At 41.7% G+C, this 19,616-nt stretch overlaps 1 protein-coding gene across 1 annotated transcript in view; it reads left to right on the top strand.

Moving 5' to 3' along the window:
• Positions 1-19,616, top strand: part of UNC5D (unc-5 netrin receptor D) — a 494,853-nt gene that overhangs the window by 382,934 nt on the left and 92,303 nt on the right. The window contains 2 exon segments of the mRNA XM_032468716.1: positions 355-522; positions 2,257-2,421. Of these exon segments, the coding sequence (XP_032324607.1) occupies positions 355-522; positions 2,257-2,421 (333 nt within the window).

The raw sequence follows: 19,616 nt of genomic DNA, 5'->3' as shown, positions 1-19,616 counted from the left end.
TCAAGTACTTACATTTTCTCATACTCCGGATTTCCAAGTGCTTCTGAGATCCGTTGATGCGTTCTTCCTGTTGTTCCTAATTCCCTGGCAAAGCAGATTCTCTGCATCCCTCCTATGTCAGATGAGCAGACTGAGGGGCAGAGATGAGGTGAGCCCCACCGTTGCCTCACAAGGGGGCAGAGATGAGGTGAGCCCCACCGTTGCCTCACAAGGGGGCAGCGGGTGTGGGTCCTCGCTGGGCTCCCGGTCCCCGGATGCCCAACTCACAACACCTGGCAAGTGGCTCGCACATAGTAGGCAATCAGTAAAAACCTCTTTCCTCTTTTTTCTCCCCTCCCCATTTTTCTCTCTCAGTGAATGGAGGCTGGTCTTCCTGGACAGAGTGGTCAGCCTGCAATGTTCGCTGTGGTAGAGGATGGCAGAAACGTTCCCGGACCTGCACCAACCCAGCTCCTCTCAATGGTGGGGCCTTTTGTGAGGGCATGTCAGTGCAGAAAATAACCTGCACTTCTCTCTGTCCCGGTGAGATATACGTAGATTCCCTTTTCCCTTCTGATCCACCAACACTATTGAGCTGGTGTGAAAGCATTCGATATAACCTGCCTTCCCAAAGTCACTGTCTCCCAAGTCCTGAGAATGGAGCCTTTGTCCAAAGTGCTCATTGTAATTGCAAGAACATGAAATACTTGTTTGGGGGCGTGTTTTTTTTCTTAATATTCAGATGACCCTGGACACTTAACATCAATAAGCAGGAAGTACTGACATGTTTTTATACTCCCAGTGTGTGGCTGAGCTAAGCCATGCCCTTCTCTCCTTGGGTTCTCCCATTCTGCAGCATTGACTTGCACAATAGCAGGGGTTAAGGGTCTTGTCCATGGGCACAAAACAGGTACCAAACACTTGGCCCTTTCATCACCAGTCACCCACCTCATCAGTTTTTCCTTTATGTTTACTTACAATCCCACTGGCAGAGCTTGTATGGCGTCACAGCGGCTTTCTGCTTCATACGTGGTCCGTGCTTGCCTGCCTTCCTGAATAGAGAGGTTTCATTTACCAAACACAGCTTTTATGAGCTCTTTAGTTCATCGCACTGGCTCTAACCCAGTGTATACAATGAGCAGTAGATGAGATGGAAGATGACTTTCTGTATGGAAAACATAGCTTCCCGTGGAGAAATAAATTGCTCCTGGGTCTCACAGGCATGATACAACATTGACTCTTGGACCAGAGACTCGTGTCTTTGAAATTTCCAATCCAGTTTCCCCTAAAGCTAAGGCGAGGCTCTCACCAGCACCATATACTTGGAGTTCCCCTTTGAACTCGTATTCAGTAGACATTTATTGAGTGCTTACTATGTGCCAGGTACTGTGCAAGATACGTCTACACATGTAACATCATTTAGCTCTGTGTTGTGAGTTTTATTACCCCAAGCTGGCAGAAATCGTCAAGTAAGGCTGAGTGCTTAGTCAGTTGAGTTGACAGTAGCAAGATAAGGACTCAGACATTTTGCTTCAAGTTCCATATTTTTATTTCACCCTACTCTTGACTAGTTGCTCTAGATTACAAATTGCAATATCTTAAATAACCCGCATGAGCATGGTTGGACTATTCCTAGGAGGTAATGCAACAATTGCTTCCAACAGCTGCCGTGATCTCTGGGGTTGTTTTTTAGTGGAATTAAATTCAATTGGTTCGTTTCCATGTGCAGCAGAACTCCCTGACCCAAGAAATTCTATTTATGTAAGTCCTGCTACCTTGAGGTTTGGCTGACCTGTTTTAGTTTAGTACTATCAATATATGTGGGTTTAACTTTTTATTATTTAGAGCCTTTTAAGACTTGAGGAGCATTTATTCTACTCTCTGTTCTAAACTGTCAAGCCACAAGGAAATGGTGATTACCAGTGGTTCCTGCACAAAGTTATCTGTCCATCTAAGATGCACTTGGGCATGAAAGACAGGGGAAGAATGGATAATGACATTATTAGGCAACCCAAGGGCACGGATAATTCGAATGCTTGCCCACAGTCAGTAATTGGTCTCATCCTGAAATAGCAAGAGAACAACACCACTGCTTTTGTTAGCCTTCTCTTTAGGAAAGAAACCATGGAGAGAAGATGAATAGATGTATTATTTTGTTTTTGTGGCAGTGGTGATTTCTTTAAAATCCAGCTCTAAGAACAACAGCAGACCTGGGGTGAGTCTCCTGAGAGCGGCCAGATTCATGCTCACGATGCTTCCTCCTGTTTCCCTTTGCAGTGGATGGGAGCTGGGAAGTGTGGAGCGAGTGGTCGGTCTGCAGTCCTGAGTGTGAGCATTTGCGAATCCGAGAATGCACTGCTCCACCCCCAAGAAACGGGGGCAAGTTCTGCGAAGGTCTAAGCCAAGAGTCCGAGAACTGCACAGACGGCCTCTGCATCCTAGGTAATGCCTTCTGCAACGTGTGTGCTTTGTTTGTCCGTGATACGAAAAGAGATGCCACGACCATTATTTCGGTTAAAGAAGTTAACAGAAAACAGTCTCCCAGAGCAGAAAGAAAATGGGTGCAAAGTGTAGAAAGGCAGACCAATAGATTTTTAGTAGCGATGGAGTAATTTAAAATACTGCTATCACTGTAAATTCCATAAAAGTGTGTATTTATTATGAACAGTACCCAGATATGGTTTGAAGAGAAGTGATGTAAGAAAACGTTTCAGACTTTTTGGCTCAGCAGTTCTTTTCTTTTAGTAGCCAGCATTTTTTTGGTTTGGTGAGATTCTGATACTGATCACCATATGCTTATATTTCTCCCATGAGTTTTACATACTATGAAGTGTTGAATAATCCTTGGAGACCGTGGTTCTGTGACAAGGGACATGTGTTGTGACTGTTGCCTTACACGTAGGGGGAGGAACATGGCACTGAAGAGGTGGGTGGCTTTGTAGCAAATTAATCTGGCAGAGCAGGAGATAGAATGCTCATTTCAAAACTCCCAAGCCTTTGCTTGATTGTGAGATTACACTGTTAGCATCTCCAAGGGACCGTCTGCCTGGGTATGAACATATGGGAAGATCAAATAGAGTCACAGAGAGGTAGGTTTTAACTTGGTTCTGTCCCTTACTAGCTGTGTGATTCTGGACAAGTCACTTAATGCTTAACTTCTCTGACATAAGTACCGAAAAAGCTATTTATTTTTGGTCCTTGTCAAAGTTCAGTGATGAAAGAATATATTTGGATATTCCATGGCACAGAATAGATGCGTAGTAAATGCCGGTCCCTTCACCACTTGCCCACTCAGGTGTGCTGCAATGTATTGGTTTTTCTTAGATCTTTAAAAAGCGGGAGATTCAGGGCATGCCTATCCTCTGGAACTGGGTTGTCTTCTTGGAAAACACCTGGCAAAGAAAATAATGTAGGTTGGTAATTTGTCATCTTTTCAGGAATGTGCATCACTTTTCATTTGAGAGGATGGCAGTAGGAAGGAAATGCTGGGTTTATTTTTCTACATCAATGTGAAGGGTTATGCTTGATCAAGCAAGTCTACAAACATGCAGTTATATTTTCAAAACAGATCTGAATGGTTAACACATTAGTTAACATGACTAATACACTGAAACGAGCACTTTTTACTAGCCCATTGTTGCTTTAGTTGCTACTACAAGTACTGAGTGGTCTGCAGGTGTCAGATACAGTAAAGGGGACTGCAATGAAAGGGAACTTACCCATCAGTCTCAGTGACGAGAGGGCCATGCTCGCTCAAACACATTCCTTCCCCTTCCTAATGTAAGTAAACTTTCTTTTTTTAATTTTAAATCAGCTTTATTGATGTATAATTTACATATAATAAAATCCGCCCATTTCGATAGTGCGGTTTGATGAGTTTTGACAGACATGTACCACTGTCAACGCCAGTGTGATCGAGAGGGAAAACGTTGCCATTAATCCTGACATTCCCCTCATGCTCTTGTGCAGTCAGTCCTTTCCCCTCACCACTGACCCCTAGCGACCCCTCTTCCACTTTTTTTTTCACTTAGCGTGATGCCTTTGACACTTCCCCGTGTTGTTACATCTGTCGGTGGCTGGTTCCGTCTTACTGTGAGGTAGTACCCCACTTCCTGGATCTGCCACGGTTTGTTTATCCTTTCCCCGATTGATAGTCGCAGGGTTGTTTCCATCTGGGGGCTACTGCGAACATTTGGGTACAGATCTCTATGTGGACGTAGATTTTCATTTCTTTTGGGTAAATACCAAGGACTGGGGTTGGTGGGTTGTAGAGTAATTATGTGTTTCACTTGATAAGAAACTTCCCGAAGTGGCCGTGGTCGTTCAGTTTTTTACCAGCAAGGTGTAATAGTTCCAGTTGTTCTACATCTTTGCCAATACTTGGTTGTTTAAAATTATGTCGGTTTTTAATTTTAATTTGCATTTTCTTAATGATTAATGATATTAAGCAAATGTTCATTTGTTTATTGGTCATTCATCTATGTTCTTTGATGAAATGTCTATTCCAGTCTTTTTAAATGTAAGGAAACAACACAAATTCAATAGCAAGAGGTTTAAGGAAGTGTGTTTGTGACCACCCTTGACCCCCACCAGAGTAACTGGAACTATATCTTTGCAGTATGACTGTTTTTTTAACATGCTCTTTAATGTATTGTTTTCACTGATTCAGTTAGGACTGTAAATCTCATACGTCATCTAAAATGCCACTGACAATAGAACTGTCACTACTGGGTATAGTTTAGATAATCATTAGACATATTTAAATATTAGAAATAAGAAGACACTGGCTGAATTTCAGACGGTCATAGTAATAACCTTCCTGACAACCCCCAGTTGGACTTGGGCTTGGAGGAAACTATGGATGCAAAGCTGCAATCTTAGTTGAGTAAAACTTAGGGTTACTGATTGAAGACAGACAATGGTCAGCCCCTAATGTGAGAAAAAAATTGTTATCAAATATGTGGATACTATTTATTTTCACTTGTATTACAATACATAGTTGTCAGTTAAGTAAGAGTTCTGTTTAAGGCTGAAAGGAATTGCCAGCACTAAGAGGATACTGGCCAGCCTAGATCCCAAGTCTCAAATCTGGGATGTTGTATTCATCAGGGTTCTCCAGAGAAACAACCAATAGGTTACATATATAAGATAGAAGATAGGTATATAGCTAGACACACATACCTACATACAGATACAATGAGATTTATTAGAATAAACTGGCCCATGTTATTGTAGAGACGCTAGCAAGGCCAAAATGTGCAGAGCTAAAGTCCCAGTTCAAGTCCAGAGGCTGGCAGGCTGCTGTAGAACCAGGCAGAGCTGATGTCCCAGTTCAGAGACTGTCATACAGTAGAAATCTCTCTTACCTGGGATCAAACCTTTGACTGATTGGATACGGCCCACCCACATTATAGAGGGCAATCTCCTTTTCTCAATTGGCTAATTTCAGTGTTGATCTTATCTGAAAATACCCTCACAGAATATTTGGCCACAAATCTGGGCACCTGATGGCCCAGTCAAGTTGACACGTAAAATTAACCATCGGAGATGTGTATGTACTTCTGAAGTTCCACAGTGTCGTTCTTTCCTTGGAGCCAGTCAAGCCATAGTTCAGGCAGTTGCTTTAGATGCTGAATGAACCCCTCCTGTGGACATCAGTCATGTGTGGTTTTAGTCAGACGTGTAGTTTAGTGGGTATTCTGTTTCCCATTTTCCAATAGCAGAAATCAACTCAGTGGGAAAACCGGTTTGAAATATGTTCAGCATTGGAGGTTAAGATCTCTGTTAAAATGCTTTGTGAGCCTTTCCTTTCTATTCAACCTATTCACTTCCCTAGCCCCTTTTCTACTTAAGCATGGGTTTTTCTAGCATTCTTTGCCTCGATAGGATGTGTATTGAGATGTCTGTCAAACATGATCAGAGACTCTTGATGGCTACAGTGACTAAGCTTTTTGAGGGAAAAAGAGTGAAACCTATGAAATCATAGAGGTGAATGAGATCTGTTTACACATCAGTGGCACAGGGCTGTATTTGTAAGAGCCTAACACCAGGATCTATTCTGCGCTTTTAGACAGACAGTGGCTACTAACGTCAACAGAGACGAATAGCATTCCGCTGTCTCTGCAGGACTCAGCGAACGGCAGTCTAGCTAAACGATGCCAGTGCTCTTGGTGAGCCTAGCTGTGCTCTCAGGATAGAAAGCCAGCGGAGGCTGGGTTTGACTACAACAGCATTTGGCAATAGCTTTATGGAGCAGTCACTTCGTGCAGGATCTAGGTCATGTTACAATTTGGGAATTTCCTTCATCCTATTTTTTTCCCCCGTTATGCCAGACATGACCCTAAAGCAAGTCCTCAATTCCCAACTTCTCTTGGAGGTCTCACCACGACCTTGTTGGGCTCTTGGATGACCTCCAATTCTTTGATTTTTATTTCGCTTTCAACAAAGCATCTGGACTTCCTTTGTCGTCCCTGAGAGCTGCGTTTCTTTTGGAGATCGAGCTGCCAGCTCTGAATGATCGCTTTAATATTTGGGTGTGATCGTTGCTTGGTCAGTTGTGACTGGAGCACAGGACCTTCGTGTCATGCTATCACAGATGGCCACACCTAAATGCTCTCAACAAGGAAATAAAGGCCCCAAGACTGGTGAGAGTGAGATTAGGCAGTTTTTGCCAATAGCAGTTAGTCCACAGTTCCAAATTGCTTGCATCAACTAAACATCCAGGGCCTAAATTTGTGCTAGAACAGTTCTTTTCCAGGAAGATAATTACGTGGGATGATGGTCGAAAGATAGGAACTCGTGAATCCATATTTTCTGAGCTTTAACAGAATCAGGGTAGTTTTCTGACCACTGTCCTTTCTACATGCTGAGCTTAGCTGCTTCTATGCTCTGAGGATCTTAGGTAGAGGTAGATAACATGCACACCCCTCATGGGCAGGAAGAGAAGGGTGACTGGGGGAGGGGGGAGTTTGATCTTGAGGAATAAGAGCAGCCTGCTCCCTCTCCATGTACCCCAGCAGATACAAAACTACGGACTTTGAGGCAGGGGGTGGGTATAGCTCAGTGGTAGAGCACATGCTTAGCAAGCACGAGGCCCTGGGTTCAATCCCCAATCCCTCCATTAAAAAAAAAATTAAAACTAAGAGCTTTGGCTTGAGAGGATTAAGTGGATATGCTTCAGAGGGGATTAGTGCCCCAATGTGCAGTGAGACAGAAGCCAGAGAAGTGCCACAACGGCCTGAAAGAGAGAGGAAATCTTCAAGGCTGGGCCACCTGATAGCTAATCCGTCCTTCTTGGCAAGATGTGAGATAGGTCAGTTCAACACTGACAGTTCAAACACCGACAGATCAGTGAAAGTGTGCTTTGTTTTCATTTCGGATGGGTACACTGATAAGAAAAGTTTGAGTTGACAGTTTGGAAACCTCATCAAGGATAAAGACATCTCTACAATAGCAGGTTCAAACAAACATCCCCAAGCTACACCTCATAATCTAACCACACTGTCTATTGAATTATCTACTTAAATGACCTAAAGGAAGCACCTGAAAAGGAGGGTATAATCACATCAAAGTAAAGGTTGCCTTGGTAAGCATTTTCTCTTGGCTCATTCTAAGCCTCATTTTTATCCATTACAGTAATTACCCGGGTCCCTTCCCTGTAATTCCTAGGGCACTAAATAAGAGAGTTTTCATTCCAGCATTAGCTCAGGGCATCTGAAACAACTCTTATTTTTCGCTAGTGGTTTACAGAATGCCTATTTTGTATATAGGATTATAACAGATGAAAGTCCCTTTACCTGAACAAAACCGATCATTTCCCTTCTTTGGGCAAGGAGTCAGGAATCATACTTGACTTATTCTTAAACTTTTTGTTGGAGAAGTTCATATTTCAGAGCCCGCTGCACTACACAATTGCTTAATTATAGCGGAGTAAAATTCTATATAGCAAAGAGATGTAAGTGGCACCAGCAAGATAACGTGTTAGCACAGTGCCTTAAGTTGTCGTGACGTTTCCTACTGCTTGCTTGCTGATTCTCCCAAATAGTTTTAATATTAAAAACCCATTTCCATTCCATTTATAGTATGTAGTAGGAGGTATTCCTTTCTACATAAAGATTTTTCCTAGAAAAACCCACTAGTTGTCTTTCTGCATAGCAAGCAATTGATGAATTCAGAGTTGCCTTTCTGTATACTGCATAGAAAATGTGGCTATAATATTGCAGACCCACAGGAGTAATAAGAATCTAAATTTGGATACATATGGTGTCATTAGCAACTTAGCAAGAATCTCTCCCCCATGAGCCAATAAATACTTTCCCATTATGAGACCCAGTAAGAAGACCAGTGACTAACATGCTTTAATGAAACAGAATGAAGTGGCCCATTACTGGAGTTTCCATTGTGCTTAATTAAAAAAGAAAATAAAGTAGAGGTAACCTCAATACTTGGGTGTCTTAGTGAAAGCAATTTTTTAAAATTATACAAGGCTTTAGCTGTCACTTTTGTGCCTTGTGATAAGAGGACCCACACTCTAGTGCCCTATCCTGAGTGGAATTGAACATAAAAAGGAAAAAGAATGAAGTATATACAACAAATTACCATAAAATGTCTCCCCTTTGTTATCCATCTCCCCATAGACTTTTCTACATTTATGCCTTGTTAACAAAAAGATAAAGACATCTGATTGTTTTTTTGAACATAATCCTCCTTCCACATAAGGATTGACCTTCATCCATTGGCCCACATTTAATATGCATTTCATAAAGCATTAAAAATCTGTGGCCTTTCTTATCAGCCAGTTCTGAAAGAAGTACATAAGATGCCTTTGTCATGCAGGAAATTTTCCTTCGGTCACCATCTCTTTATTTCTTTCTAATGAGACAGGAGGGCAGGGGACAGGGCACAACCATTATAAAAATGATACAGCAATTGAAGATAGGACATAAACTGGTTAGAACTAACTCAGCCCAAGATGGTGGAAGATTTGACTTCCAGTAGACCTTGAGTCTCATCTTACACTCATTGTAATATACCAGCTGCTACATGACACATCCATAGGCACCATAACAGTTTCTGGGCCAGAAAGTGGGCAGGGCCCAAGTTCTGGAAGTTGCTGCCCCTTTCCTAAAACAGTTGAAATAATCTTCCCACTCATTAGCATATGAAATTACCCAGCCCATAAAAACTAATCACCCCCAAACCTTGGGGCCACCTCTCTTGCTATCTGAGCTGGCCCACACTCTGTGGAGTGTCTCTCTCTGAATAAATCTGCTTACACTTTACTATGGCTTGCTCTTGAATTCTTTCCTTCTCAAGACAAGAGCTTATTCTCCAGCAACAGTAGACCTATGCCACATATTCATGGTCATGACAGAGTAACAGGGATAAGAAATTTCTTTCTCAGCTTAATAGAAATCGGCCCAGTTATTCTGTATGTCTCTTTCTTCTCCTTTTTCCTATTCCTGTCAACACCCCCCACCAACATAGTTCAGTACTAACTTTTACACTCATATTATTCATATTCATAATGCTTACATTTATTCCATGGAATTGGACAGGAAGTGCTCTGTCATGCTACAGAAACACCTTTGGAAGATTGTTTATCTCAGGCCCATTTTGTTCACTTTGTTCCTTTTATGAGAGGAATTGAAATAAAACTCCTCCCCTGTAAATAGGAAGGACTTTAAAAATAAATTTGGGCAGCTGGAGAACAGGATATGTTACTCCAGATCACATTAAGTTACTCCAGATAACATTACTTAGAGTGGGTACACACAGCACGTTAGAAAGAGAGAAAAAGGACTAAAACAAAACAAAACCCCAAGAAAACTAGATAGACAAATTGGAATAGATCCCCATGACAGTGTAAACTGGAGATAGAAAACCCATTAGAAGCTTAAAAAGATTTAAGGGAGTGAATTTTAGCCATAGGACCAGATAGGGGGAATGTAAATTCATTACAAAGAAAAGAGGAATATTTTGTAGATGGCATCCCTAAGAAGGCAAGAGCTCTGAACTGGGGATAGTCAGAAGGCACAGAGGTTGTTTCCATGAGGGCTGGCCCAGGACAGGCCTGGGTTGAGGCTAGGACAGAAACTGGTTAGAACCAAGTCGGCCCAAGATGGCAGAAGATTGGAATTCCAGTAGACCTTGAGCCTTATGATATGCTCGTTGTAATATATCAGCTGCTAAATGACACACCCACAGGTGCCATGACAGTTCCCAGGCTGACCATGAAAGGCCAAAAAGTGGGCAGGGCCCAAGTCCTGGAAATCCCTGCCTGTTCCTCCAAATAGCTGGACTAATCCTCTGACTCATTAGCTTATAAAATTACTCAGCCCATAAAAACTTGCTGTGACATTCAGAGCAAAGGCTGATAGCCTTCCAAGGTCCTCTGTGATTCCAAGTTGAAATGTTACTCTTTTTGAAAGTTTAGAAATGAGCATGAACCTAGAATTGAGAGAAATGGATGAGCCGGGCCTATAGAATTTAAACACTTTTCCCATAGATAAAGAACGGGTTGAAGAATCTGGGCTCTGGGATCAGATTGCTTGAGTTTCGATTTTGTTTGCAATGCTATGAGCAAATTTCTTAATTTTTCTAAGTCTAAATCTATAAAGTTACAATAGCGCTTATTAGAAAGGGTTCTTTTTGAGGAGGAAATTACCTAGTCCGTGCAAAGTATTTGACATCTGTAGTAAGCACTCCATTTGTGTAAATAATAATTTGTGTGTGTTCTAGTAAAGAATGTTTTCTGTGTTCTGAAGTATGGACAGCATAACACTTAAGATATTTTGTTAAAACATTTCCTAACATATCTGACTAATATAGTGTGTCTAAGGAAATAAGACATGCTTGTCATTAAAATCTGTAAAAGACACAAATTGTGTTCTTTATACGAACCAGTTCTGAGTGGTAATTTGAGACATACTGTTAGTTGTAGGAAAATAGAGCTCAGAAAGTCCCTAACAGTTCATGAGGGTTCTTAAACTGAATGTCAGACCAGGGTGTCAATATCCTTCCCCAGAACGTCTGTCTGGTCAGCAGCTGGATGGATGGCTCTTGATTTTCTAGTCTTCCTTTGCAGGTGCGATTTAGTCCTGACGAGGAGACAGACCAGGTGATCTGTGAAGTCTCAACCAGTTCTAAAATTCTGTGCTTCTAACCACTAATTAAAAATGATTCCAGAGGAAAGCCTGGGAGAGGGACCTGGATGATCCCCAAGTGAGAAAGTCAGTCCTCACGATGCAGACAGTTTCCCTTGTGTTAGGAAATACACATGTTCTAACAATCTCATTAGAAAATAAATGTTTATAAAACAAACTCTGATTTGTCAACGTGCATTCAAAATCTTTACTCATTGGGGAAAAAATCCAAGCTGCACAGTATAAACTATGCAGCCATCCACAAGATCCCAGGAGCACCTTCCTGTTGTCAGCCACTCAGGATCAATGATATGGCACCTGTTACATGTCCAGCGTGTCCCCTATTCCACATCCCCACATCCCCAAATTAGCATATTTGCCATGTTTTTTGTGCTTTCAAAAATATTTAATAATTTGCTCAGTAACTAATGATATCCTTCTAGTCAAGAAGTTTCCAGAATGTAGGCTTTCTGTCATATAAAACAAACTGTCCCCACTTCACTGGTTCTGTGTATTTCAAATCCTACATCTGCAGTATGTTTAATCAGGACTCAACAGTACAAAACCCTAGGTAAGAAATATTAGTCTAGACTAGGGAAAGATTTAATGTCTCAGATCATAGAGTGGGCCAGCTATAAAAGAAGTGGCAAGAACCCAATCTGGGAAGTGATTTAAAACAGAGTACTCTACTCCTGTAAAGAATTCAGTGACCTCCGGGGTGTGCTGAACGAAGTGAATTAATAGAGACAGAGGGAACTTCTTTGTTTTCATTCTACCTTTTTCCCTTCAGTTGCAAATTAAATACATGTGTCTCTTCAGAGATCATTGAGAAGTGCAATACATGAAATGAAGATGATGTTAACATTATCAGTAACCCATTATCATTAACCCCGGCCTTCCACTTCTCCAGAGAAATGTCAGTATTATTGTAACAATAGACCTGTCCTTGGGTACTGGTGTTTGGGAGAGGACCACGTCGGTGTTCAGTGCAGTGGAAAATCGCCGTGATCACTGTCGGGTAGTGAAAAGGGCTCTGACCTAGGAGTTAGGAGTCAGGGTCAGTTGTTTTGTTAACTAGCGTGTGACCTTGGCAAATCTCTCACCATCTTGTGCCTTCTGTCTGTAACTATCAAATGGGGAATTGGGCATGATGATTTTTAAGTTTCATCTCAGTATTAAAACTTGAAATCATTATTTTGTATCTTAAATGCAGCTTTCACATATATGTGCATATATATGTGCATGTATGTACACCTCATCTTTTATACATCTTTTATACATATATACATATAAGGTATGTTAATACCGCTGGCTGTCAGTGCTCTCAGGTATTTGTTTTTTAGCCAGTTTTGAGGAGATGGTCTAGTTCAGTCACACCTAAAGTTAACCATTTGGATGATGGTTATGCAGAGTGAGGGAGGACAGTGTTTAGGTCTGAAACAAAGGTAGCCCCATGCACTACTCTGGCAAAAAGCCTCACCAGGAACTGAGCCATCAAAGCAGGCCTGCAAGCATTCCACCCCAGTCCCTTCGTCGGGAAGCTGCAGTGTCCTGGGAAAAAAAACAGAAACTAGGAAGTCTGTGGCCCCCGCCTTTGTAATGCTTGGAACCGAAAGTCCATCCAAGGCTTAGCAGTGCTCATCCACTCAACAGAGGCTTATTGAGTACCTACTATGTTCCACTTACTGTTCCAGGAACTGGGAATGAGATGGAAGGCACAGATACAGACTCTCCGTGCAGGTGACTTAGTGTGTCCTGGCAGGTATGTGGGTGGCTAGCATGAGGACTGCGGAAGCTTAGAATCAGTGTGCAGGTCAAAGGTTCTCAATGCACAATTGCTTTTTCAGCATTTTTTTTTTTCAGTAAGACAGGACTGATAGCCTGTATTATATCAGTTGTTAAGATTTCCTTAGCAATTGAAGAATAGTCATCGTAACAAACACCCTCCCAGATCTCCCCCACCCCAAGCCATTCCCTCCCTACCCAGACCTCCCTGAAGTCTGCAACTAAAGGGACCACCCTGGACACAGCAGAAAGCCACCATGACCCTCTGTCAAGGCTGGTGTACACTAATAGGATGCTTTTAAATTTTTAAATTATTTGAAGATCGCTCCTGCCTTAAGGTAAGGAAAGTGATTATCATGACATTAATCAATAGACTGTCCCCTTAAGCTTGAATTATATAGACTGAGCATTTTTGTTTATTTTTGAGTGGGTGTGTGTATGTGTTTACAGATACATATTTTTCTGTTGTGGATGGAAGGGAGGGAGTCAAAGCAAAACGGTTTATAGAATAGAAAAAGGATTTTAATATGCATCTTTCCTTGGAACAGAATTGGAAATACTGCATTTTATTTCTCTGAGGCCAGTTTCTGATGAGAAAGCCTCTGTAGACACGTACTTCAGCGTCTTCATAGTGACCCCCAAAGTGTATTTTACTCTGTATATCCATCACAAAAACAAACTAACCCACGCAGAATCAGTGGGAATGGATAACACTTCGTAACAAAGGTGGTAAGAAATCTAGAAATGTAAATGATTTGAGTTCAAAAGTGAAATATGCAATTGCTACTTGTGATTATGGTCTTTATGGGCACTTATGTGTCTGAGTTTAGGAAATATGAAAGACATTCCTATAAAAAGACATCAAATTGAAAGGAGAAGGAGGGAAGGTGACACCTCTTCACGCACACGAATCATGTGCTTGTGAGGGGCAGTTGTGGAAGGTCATTGTCAGTAGAAGTCACATCTGTGAGCCGTGTCCTGTGGTACCTGCCTGCCTTCCCCTCGTTAACATGATGGGGAGTCTTGAATAATTCTTCAGGGGAAGATACCAACAGAGCCAATTTTCATTCACTAATGTACATCTCAGGTCTTAACGAGTTTTTCTTCAAGTGGGTGTTTTTGCCATTTGGTTCTGGAATTTCTCTAATTACCTGGACACCTCTGAGAAGACCAGGGGTTTCTCCAGCAGTCATAACCAAATGGAAAACCCTGGGAGGAGTCTCTACAAACTTCCTCCTTTCTGTAGTGTCCTGCATGGATGCACAGAGTGCATTTCAAAAGGGGCAGTAGATCTTATGACGGTTCTCTATAGGTGGGGAAGCGGGGGTGGGAGTTGGGGGGCGAGGAAGCAAGAATTGAACTAACTCAGTAGCACGTGCATTCGGGTAAATATGGTCTCTGAAGAGTGATCTCTGAGCAGGATCTTAAAAAAAAAAACTAGGAAGAAAAACAAAATTTGAAAATTAAAAACTTAAAAAGAGGTAAAACTAGAGACGGGCTGTTCTTTGCTCCTGTGGTTTTGCTGTGTTCTCAATAAAGGGAAGAGTTTCAGGGTGTAAGCAAGAGCTGGTTGTGGTGTTCCTCCCTGTTCTGCAGCCTGAGTGAACTTTCACTCTCCGCAGGAGAACGGAGTCTTGTCATCTTCCGTGTCTGCCTGATGTGTTCAATCGCGGTGGTGTTGCCAGTGCAGAGCAGACCTCCTGTTTATCTGATTATCTGCCAGTGCTAATGCACAGCAGATCGGCCAGGTCCTGGGATTTCCTGCAGCTTTGGATTGCATTCTGAGGGCATAACACTGATTCTTCATCATTTCTAGTTCTGCAGGGGAAGGGGGGGCATGAACAAATGAAACACACGGCTAATCAGTAACTTCAACTTCTTTTCTTCCAATCAGTAAACAATCAAACAAATAGCTTTTCTATTTCATCCTCGCCCCTACCCCCACCGCCTCTTAGGTTTCTTGCTGTGACTCTCTCTGGCAGTGCCAATTATTTGCAAGCTAATCATTTAAATATGATTTTCGTGTTAGGGACCCATAACTAGCGGTGATTACAAAAGTATAACATAAATCAAATGAACACTTATGAAGTAAAATATTTTGGAATAGAATTTGCGCTGTATTTTAGCAGCTATACATAAGATAAACTGTCTAGAGAAGGGAGAGATCCCTTCAAACGGAGAAGTCATCACCAAAGATTTCATGAAGAAATCAGAAATTGATCTATGCCTTGGAGGCAGGACGTTTTTCTGTAGGAGGCTTGAGGGGAGAAGGGCATTCGTGGAGGCCATAGCTGGGACAAAAGCACTGAGGTGAGCCTGAGAGCTCATGGATTGACTGGACTAGGTATTGAGGTGCAGCTGGAGCTAAGTCACATTTGGTGTGGTAGGATCAGTTCATAGAAGCTCATAAAGGCATGCAGTGAACTGGGCCATGATAGATTCCTGCATGCTGATGGTAGAGAATTTTCCCAGCAAATAAGGTACCTAGCCAGAGAGAATGGCGGAGAAGCCTGCTTTCCCACGGGCTTCAGAATCAGCTTGTAAATAATTTAAGATTACAAAGACTGTGATGGGTAAATTAAAATAAAATTGGATTCAGTACATATCTTGGAGAGGGTGAAAAAAGTATGAAGAAGGAAATAATAAAAATGGTCTTCAGAGGCGAAACCATGGAGCGCGTCTGGTTTTGTGAAAAGAATGGTAATCGTGAACTGTAATGGCGTGTGAATTACTGCCTGGAGGAGAGCGCTGTGTGGGCTCCTGTTCTGGCGGGTGTTGAGTCCACATTGAGTAGCTTTGTGCCTGAATCTCAAAAAACGACATCGACTCGAGTATCAAACCATATGTGTGTAGTATTCAAAATCCCTAGCAGCCGATTTCAAATAATCCCAGCCTACAGCTGTGAGGGCGGCCCTTTGCCCAGTCTGTAGGTTGGAGATTGAACCCATCTATCTACCGGTGGCATTTCCCCTCAGTCCTGTTCTCTTAGATCCGCAGGATGTGGGCTGCAGGCAGCTGGCCATGTTTGTTCCCTGGCAGAGACAGGGTGAGGCTGGATATGGGTGGGTGGGTGGGTGGGAAAGTAGGGTTGCAGCTATAAGTAGCTTCTGAGAACAATGGATACCATGGAAATGCTTTGGGGGCGTCCCATATAACAAAGGAAGCCAACAATTAAAGGTGGAAAAGGATTGAATCACCAACCAACAATAAAAAGATAGTTCTCCTTCTCCCTTTCTCTGTCCTTCTCCCCCTTCTGTATACACACACGCGCGCGCGCGCACAGGGCAGACACAAAGATTTGCGTTACAGCATTTAAGAGACATAAGCAGATTGCAGAACCATAGATAAAAGACAATCCCATATTTCTGTAGGTAAGAATGATCAATTACTATCAATTTCATGTAGTTTCCTGCTAATATATGTATAAACATATATTTATGCACATAACCTTATAGATATATAATCACAGGGGAAAAAAGACCTAGGCTTGTATATATAACTTAACATAGTGGTGGTTATCTTTTGGTGATGGAATTATGGGGTTATTTTATGCTAATCTGTATTTTTTCGATACAGTAATTGTGTATTAACTGTAAATAATAAGGGATTTTTGAAGAAAATATGACAATTTAAAACAAAAATTTTTCAAAAACACTTGCATCTTTAGCTTGTAAATACACAAAATAATTATAAGACTGAGTTATAATTACTTATCATCAATTTCCATTTACCCAGAAGGTACCTCTTGGTGTATAAGTTAGACCCTGAGAAACCTAGGGTGATTTTCCCAAACTGCAACTCAGCTGCCACTGGCTCAGACTTACATCTCTCTGCCTGCAAGAGCCTCCTGGACCCATCTGTGTACCAAGCTACCCCACAGCCTCTTAGGGGGGACAAAGAAGAATTGAAGTTGAGTTCACAGGGCCCCAGATTTGTTGCCAGGAAGTGGTGGTGCCCTCAGTAATCACAAAAACACACCCCAATTAATCAAGGGCTCCTGAAGAGGGGCCCAGTCATAGGTTTTTGTTTTTTTTTTTTAAACTCCCCAGGTGATTTTAATGTGCAGCCAATATGAAGAACTGTTGCCCTAATGGATTAATTTACTCAGGGGTCATTTGAACATGGCCTTGGAGAGAGATAAAATTAAAACGGAGAGGATTTGGTTGACCAGGGCCAGTTGGATGCATGGCCCTGAGTCTTGTGAGAAAGTGATTATGCAAACAGAATAAAAGAACATGCACCGTGGGGCGAGCAGTTCTTGCAGAAGACAGCAAGGTCAGTGGGTCGCCCTCTCTTGAGTTCACGGGAGAACAATCTCTAATCAGACATTTCCAGCTGGGAAAATGGTCTATCAGTACAGCTCACCGACAAGATACTGGTATTTCACAAAATACAGCAGAACCCAATTTTGATGTGGATGCCAGGGGAGTGATGCTCTCTTGGGCACCTGTCATCTGGCCTTTTTTGTGAGAAGATGCAGGCTGATACATGTGCTGGGCCTCAGCATAACACACCCTGTAGTAGAGGAGTGGCTCTTTTTGTAAGTTTTAGTCTGCTTTCAGAATTCAAGTGGATCTCTTGGAATGTCTTTGGTAGTTATGACAAAGACTTACCAGGGTTAAGGCTGGGGAGACTACAGGGGTCTTCTGATCCCTGCCCTTCTTTTTACATATCAGGAAGGTAAAGTCTCAGGACTGGATACATGGTTCTTCTGTTTGCTTTTTCTTTTTTTTTTTTTTTTCTTTTAATTGAAGTATAGTCAGTTACAGTATGTCCATTTCTGGTGTTACGGCACAGTGTCCCAGTCATACATATACATATATTCGTTTCCATATGCTTTTTCATCAAAGGTTATTACAAGATACTGAATATAGTTCCCTGTGCCATACAGAAGAAATTTGTTTTTATCTATTTTTATATATAGTGGCTAACATTTGCAAATCACAAACTCCCAAATGTATCCCTTCCCACCCTCTTCCCTTGGTAGCCATAAAATTGTTTATATTTGCAAGTGTCTTTGTTTTATAGGTGAGTTCATTAGTGTCCTCTTTTTTTTTTAGATAACACATATGAGTGATATCATACAGTATTTTTCTCTTTCTAGTTTCACTTAGTATGACAATCTCTAGGTCCATCCATGTTGCTGCAAATGGTATTATTTGACATGTGTTTCTTAACTCCCATTCAAGTACCTCCCCCCAGAAGCGACTAGAAGTTCTGATCTGGCGCTGTGACTGTCTCCACGCAGTAGCACATGAGTCATTTTTGAATTCTGCACGAGTCTGATGATCGTATTCGTATGTTAAAATTATTATTTATCAGCTACTGTTCATCATTGCTGAACACGGGCTACCCTTTGCTGCATGGCTTCAGTTTTGTTTAGTCCCCAGGACCAGCCTCTGAGGACATTATTACTCTCATTTTATTGTGGAGAACACTGAGGTCACAGAGGTAGATGAAGACGATTCAAGATTTAAATCCATTTCTGATCCTGAGAGTGCACTAATCGCACAGCACACTGCCGATGGTGATGGCACCAGAGCTGGGTGACTGCCCTGCTCTCTGCTCTGTGCATCCCCGTGGCCCCAGTCCCCTGTGGAGGGACCTTCAGCCCCATTCAGTCTCTTTACGCAGAGCTGTACTGGGTCCAGTACACCCCCATTTTTTCACAGCATGGCTATATTCAATTTATTCTTCTGAGGAGCAGTTACATATCTCACCTGTTTTTAATGGAGTTTCATTTTGCTCCCCGGCATAATCTTTGTTCCTGTGGTTTAGCAGGAAGAAAACACCTTGAAGCTCAGCCAGGGTTCTAAACAGATGTTCTGCACGTCTCTTTGTGTATTCCTAGCAATGCATCACTTTCAGATGTCTTAGCCATGGCCTGCCAGCATCCCTGTGCCCATGCCAAATGCTTTCAGAAAGCATGCAATAAGCAAAAACTGAAGTCAGGGTAAACCCACCAAAGTTGTTTTATTCTAATCCTTGACTGCATTAGCATCTGGACTTTGGAAAGTACCACCTGCTCTCAGGAGAACTGGTGTGGCCTTGAAACTGTGCAGTAAGGGGAATGCAAGTTTTCTGTTTCTGTTTTCCTGACTATGTAAAAAACCTGAATATGTTCATATCAACTTGAACAAATTATTACCTTTTATGAGGACTTTTCTGCTTTAAAGAAAGATTGGCCAGGATGGACCTAGAGATGATCATATTAAGTGAAGCAAATCAGACAGAGAAAGGCAAATACTGTATGATGTGGCTTATATGTGGAATCTAAAAAAATAAAATACACGTTTTATTTACAAACCAGAAATAGACTCATGGACATAGAAAACAAACTGCGGTTACTGGGGTAAAGAGGGGAGGGGGCAGATTAGGAGTTTGGGATTAATAGATATACATTACTGTATATAAAATAAATTATAAGGACCTACTGTATAGCACAGGGAACTATATTCAGTTTCCTGTAATGAGCTGTAATGGAAAAGAATCTAAAAAAATTATATGTATGTATATCTATAACTGAATCACTTTGCTGTACACATGAAACTAACACTGTATATCAACTAAAATTAGATAAAAAGTAAGAATTAAAAAGAGAAAGAGTGGCCAGATACTACCCTTTGCCAGTTAATTTTCCCCTTATTGTGGAAAGAAAAAGTTTGCCCTTTTGCAAAAATGATTTACATCCAACTTTTTAAAGCTACT

This window comes from Camelus ferus, chromosome 26 (assembly GCF_009834535.1).
Source record: "Camelus ferus isolate YT-003-E chromosome 26, BCGSAC_Cfer_1.0, whole genome shotgun sequence".
Classification (NCBI taxonomy): Eukaryota; Metazoa; Chordata; class Mammalia; order Artiodactyla; family Camelidae; genus Camelus; species Camelus ferus.
Note: the sequence above shows the minus strand (reverse complement) of the source record. Positions and strands in the feature narration are given on the sequence as shown.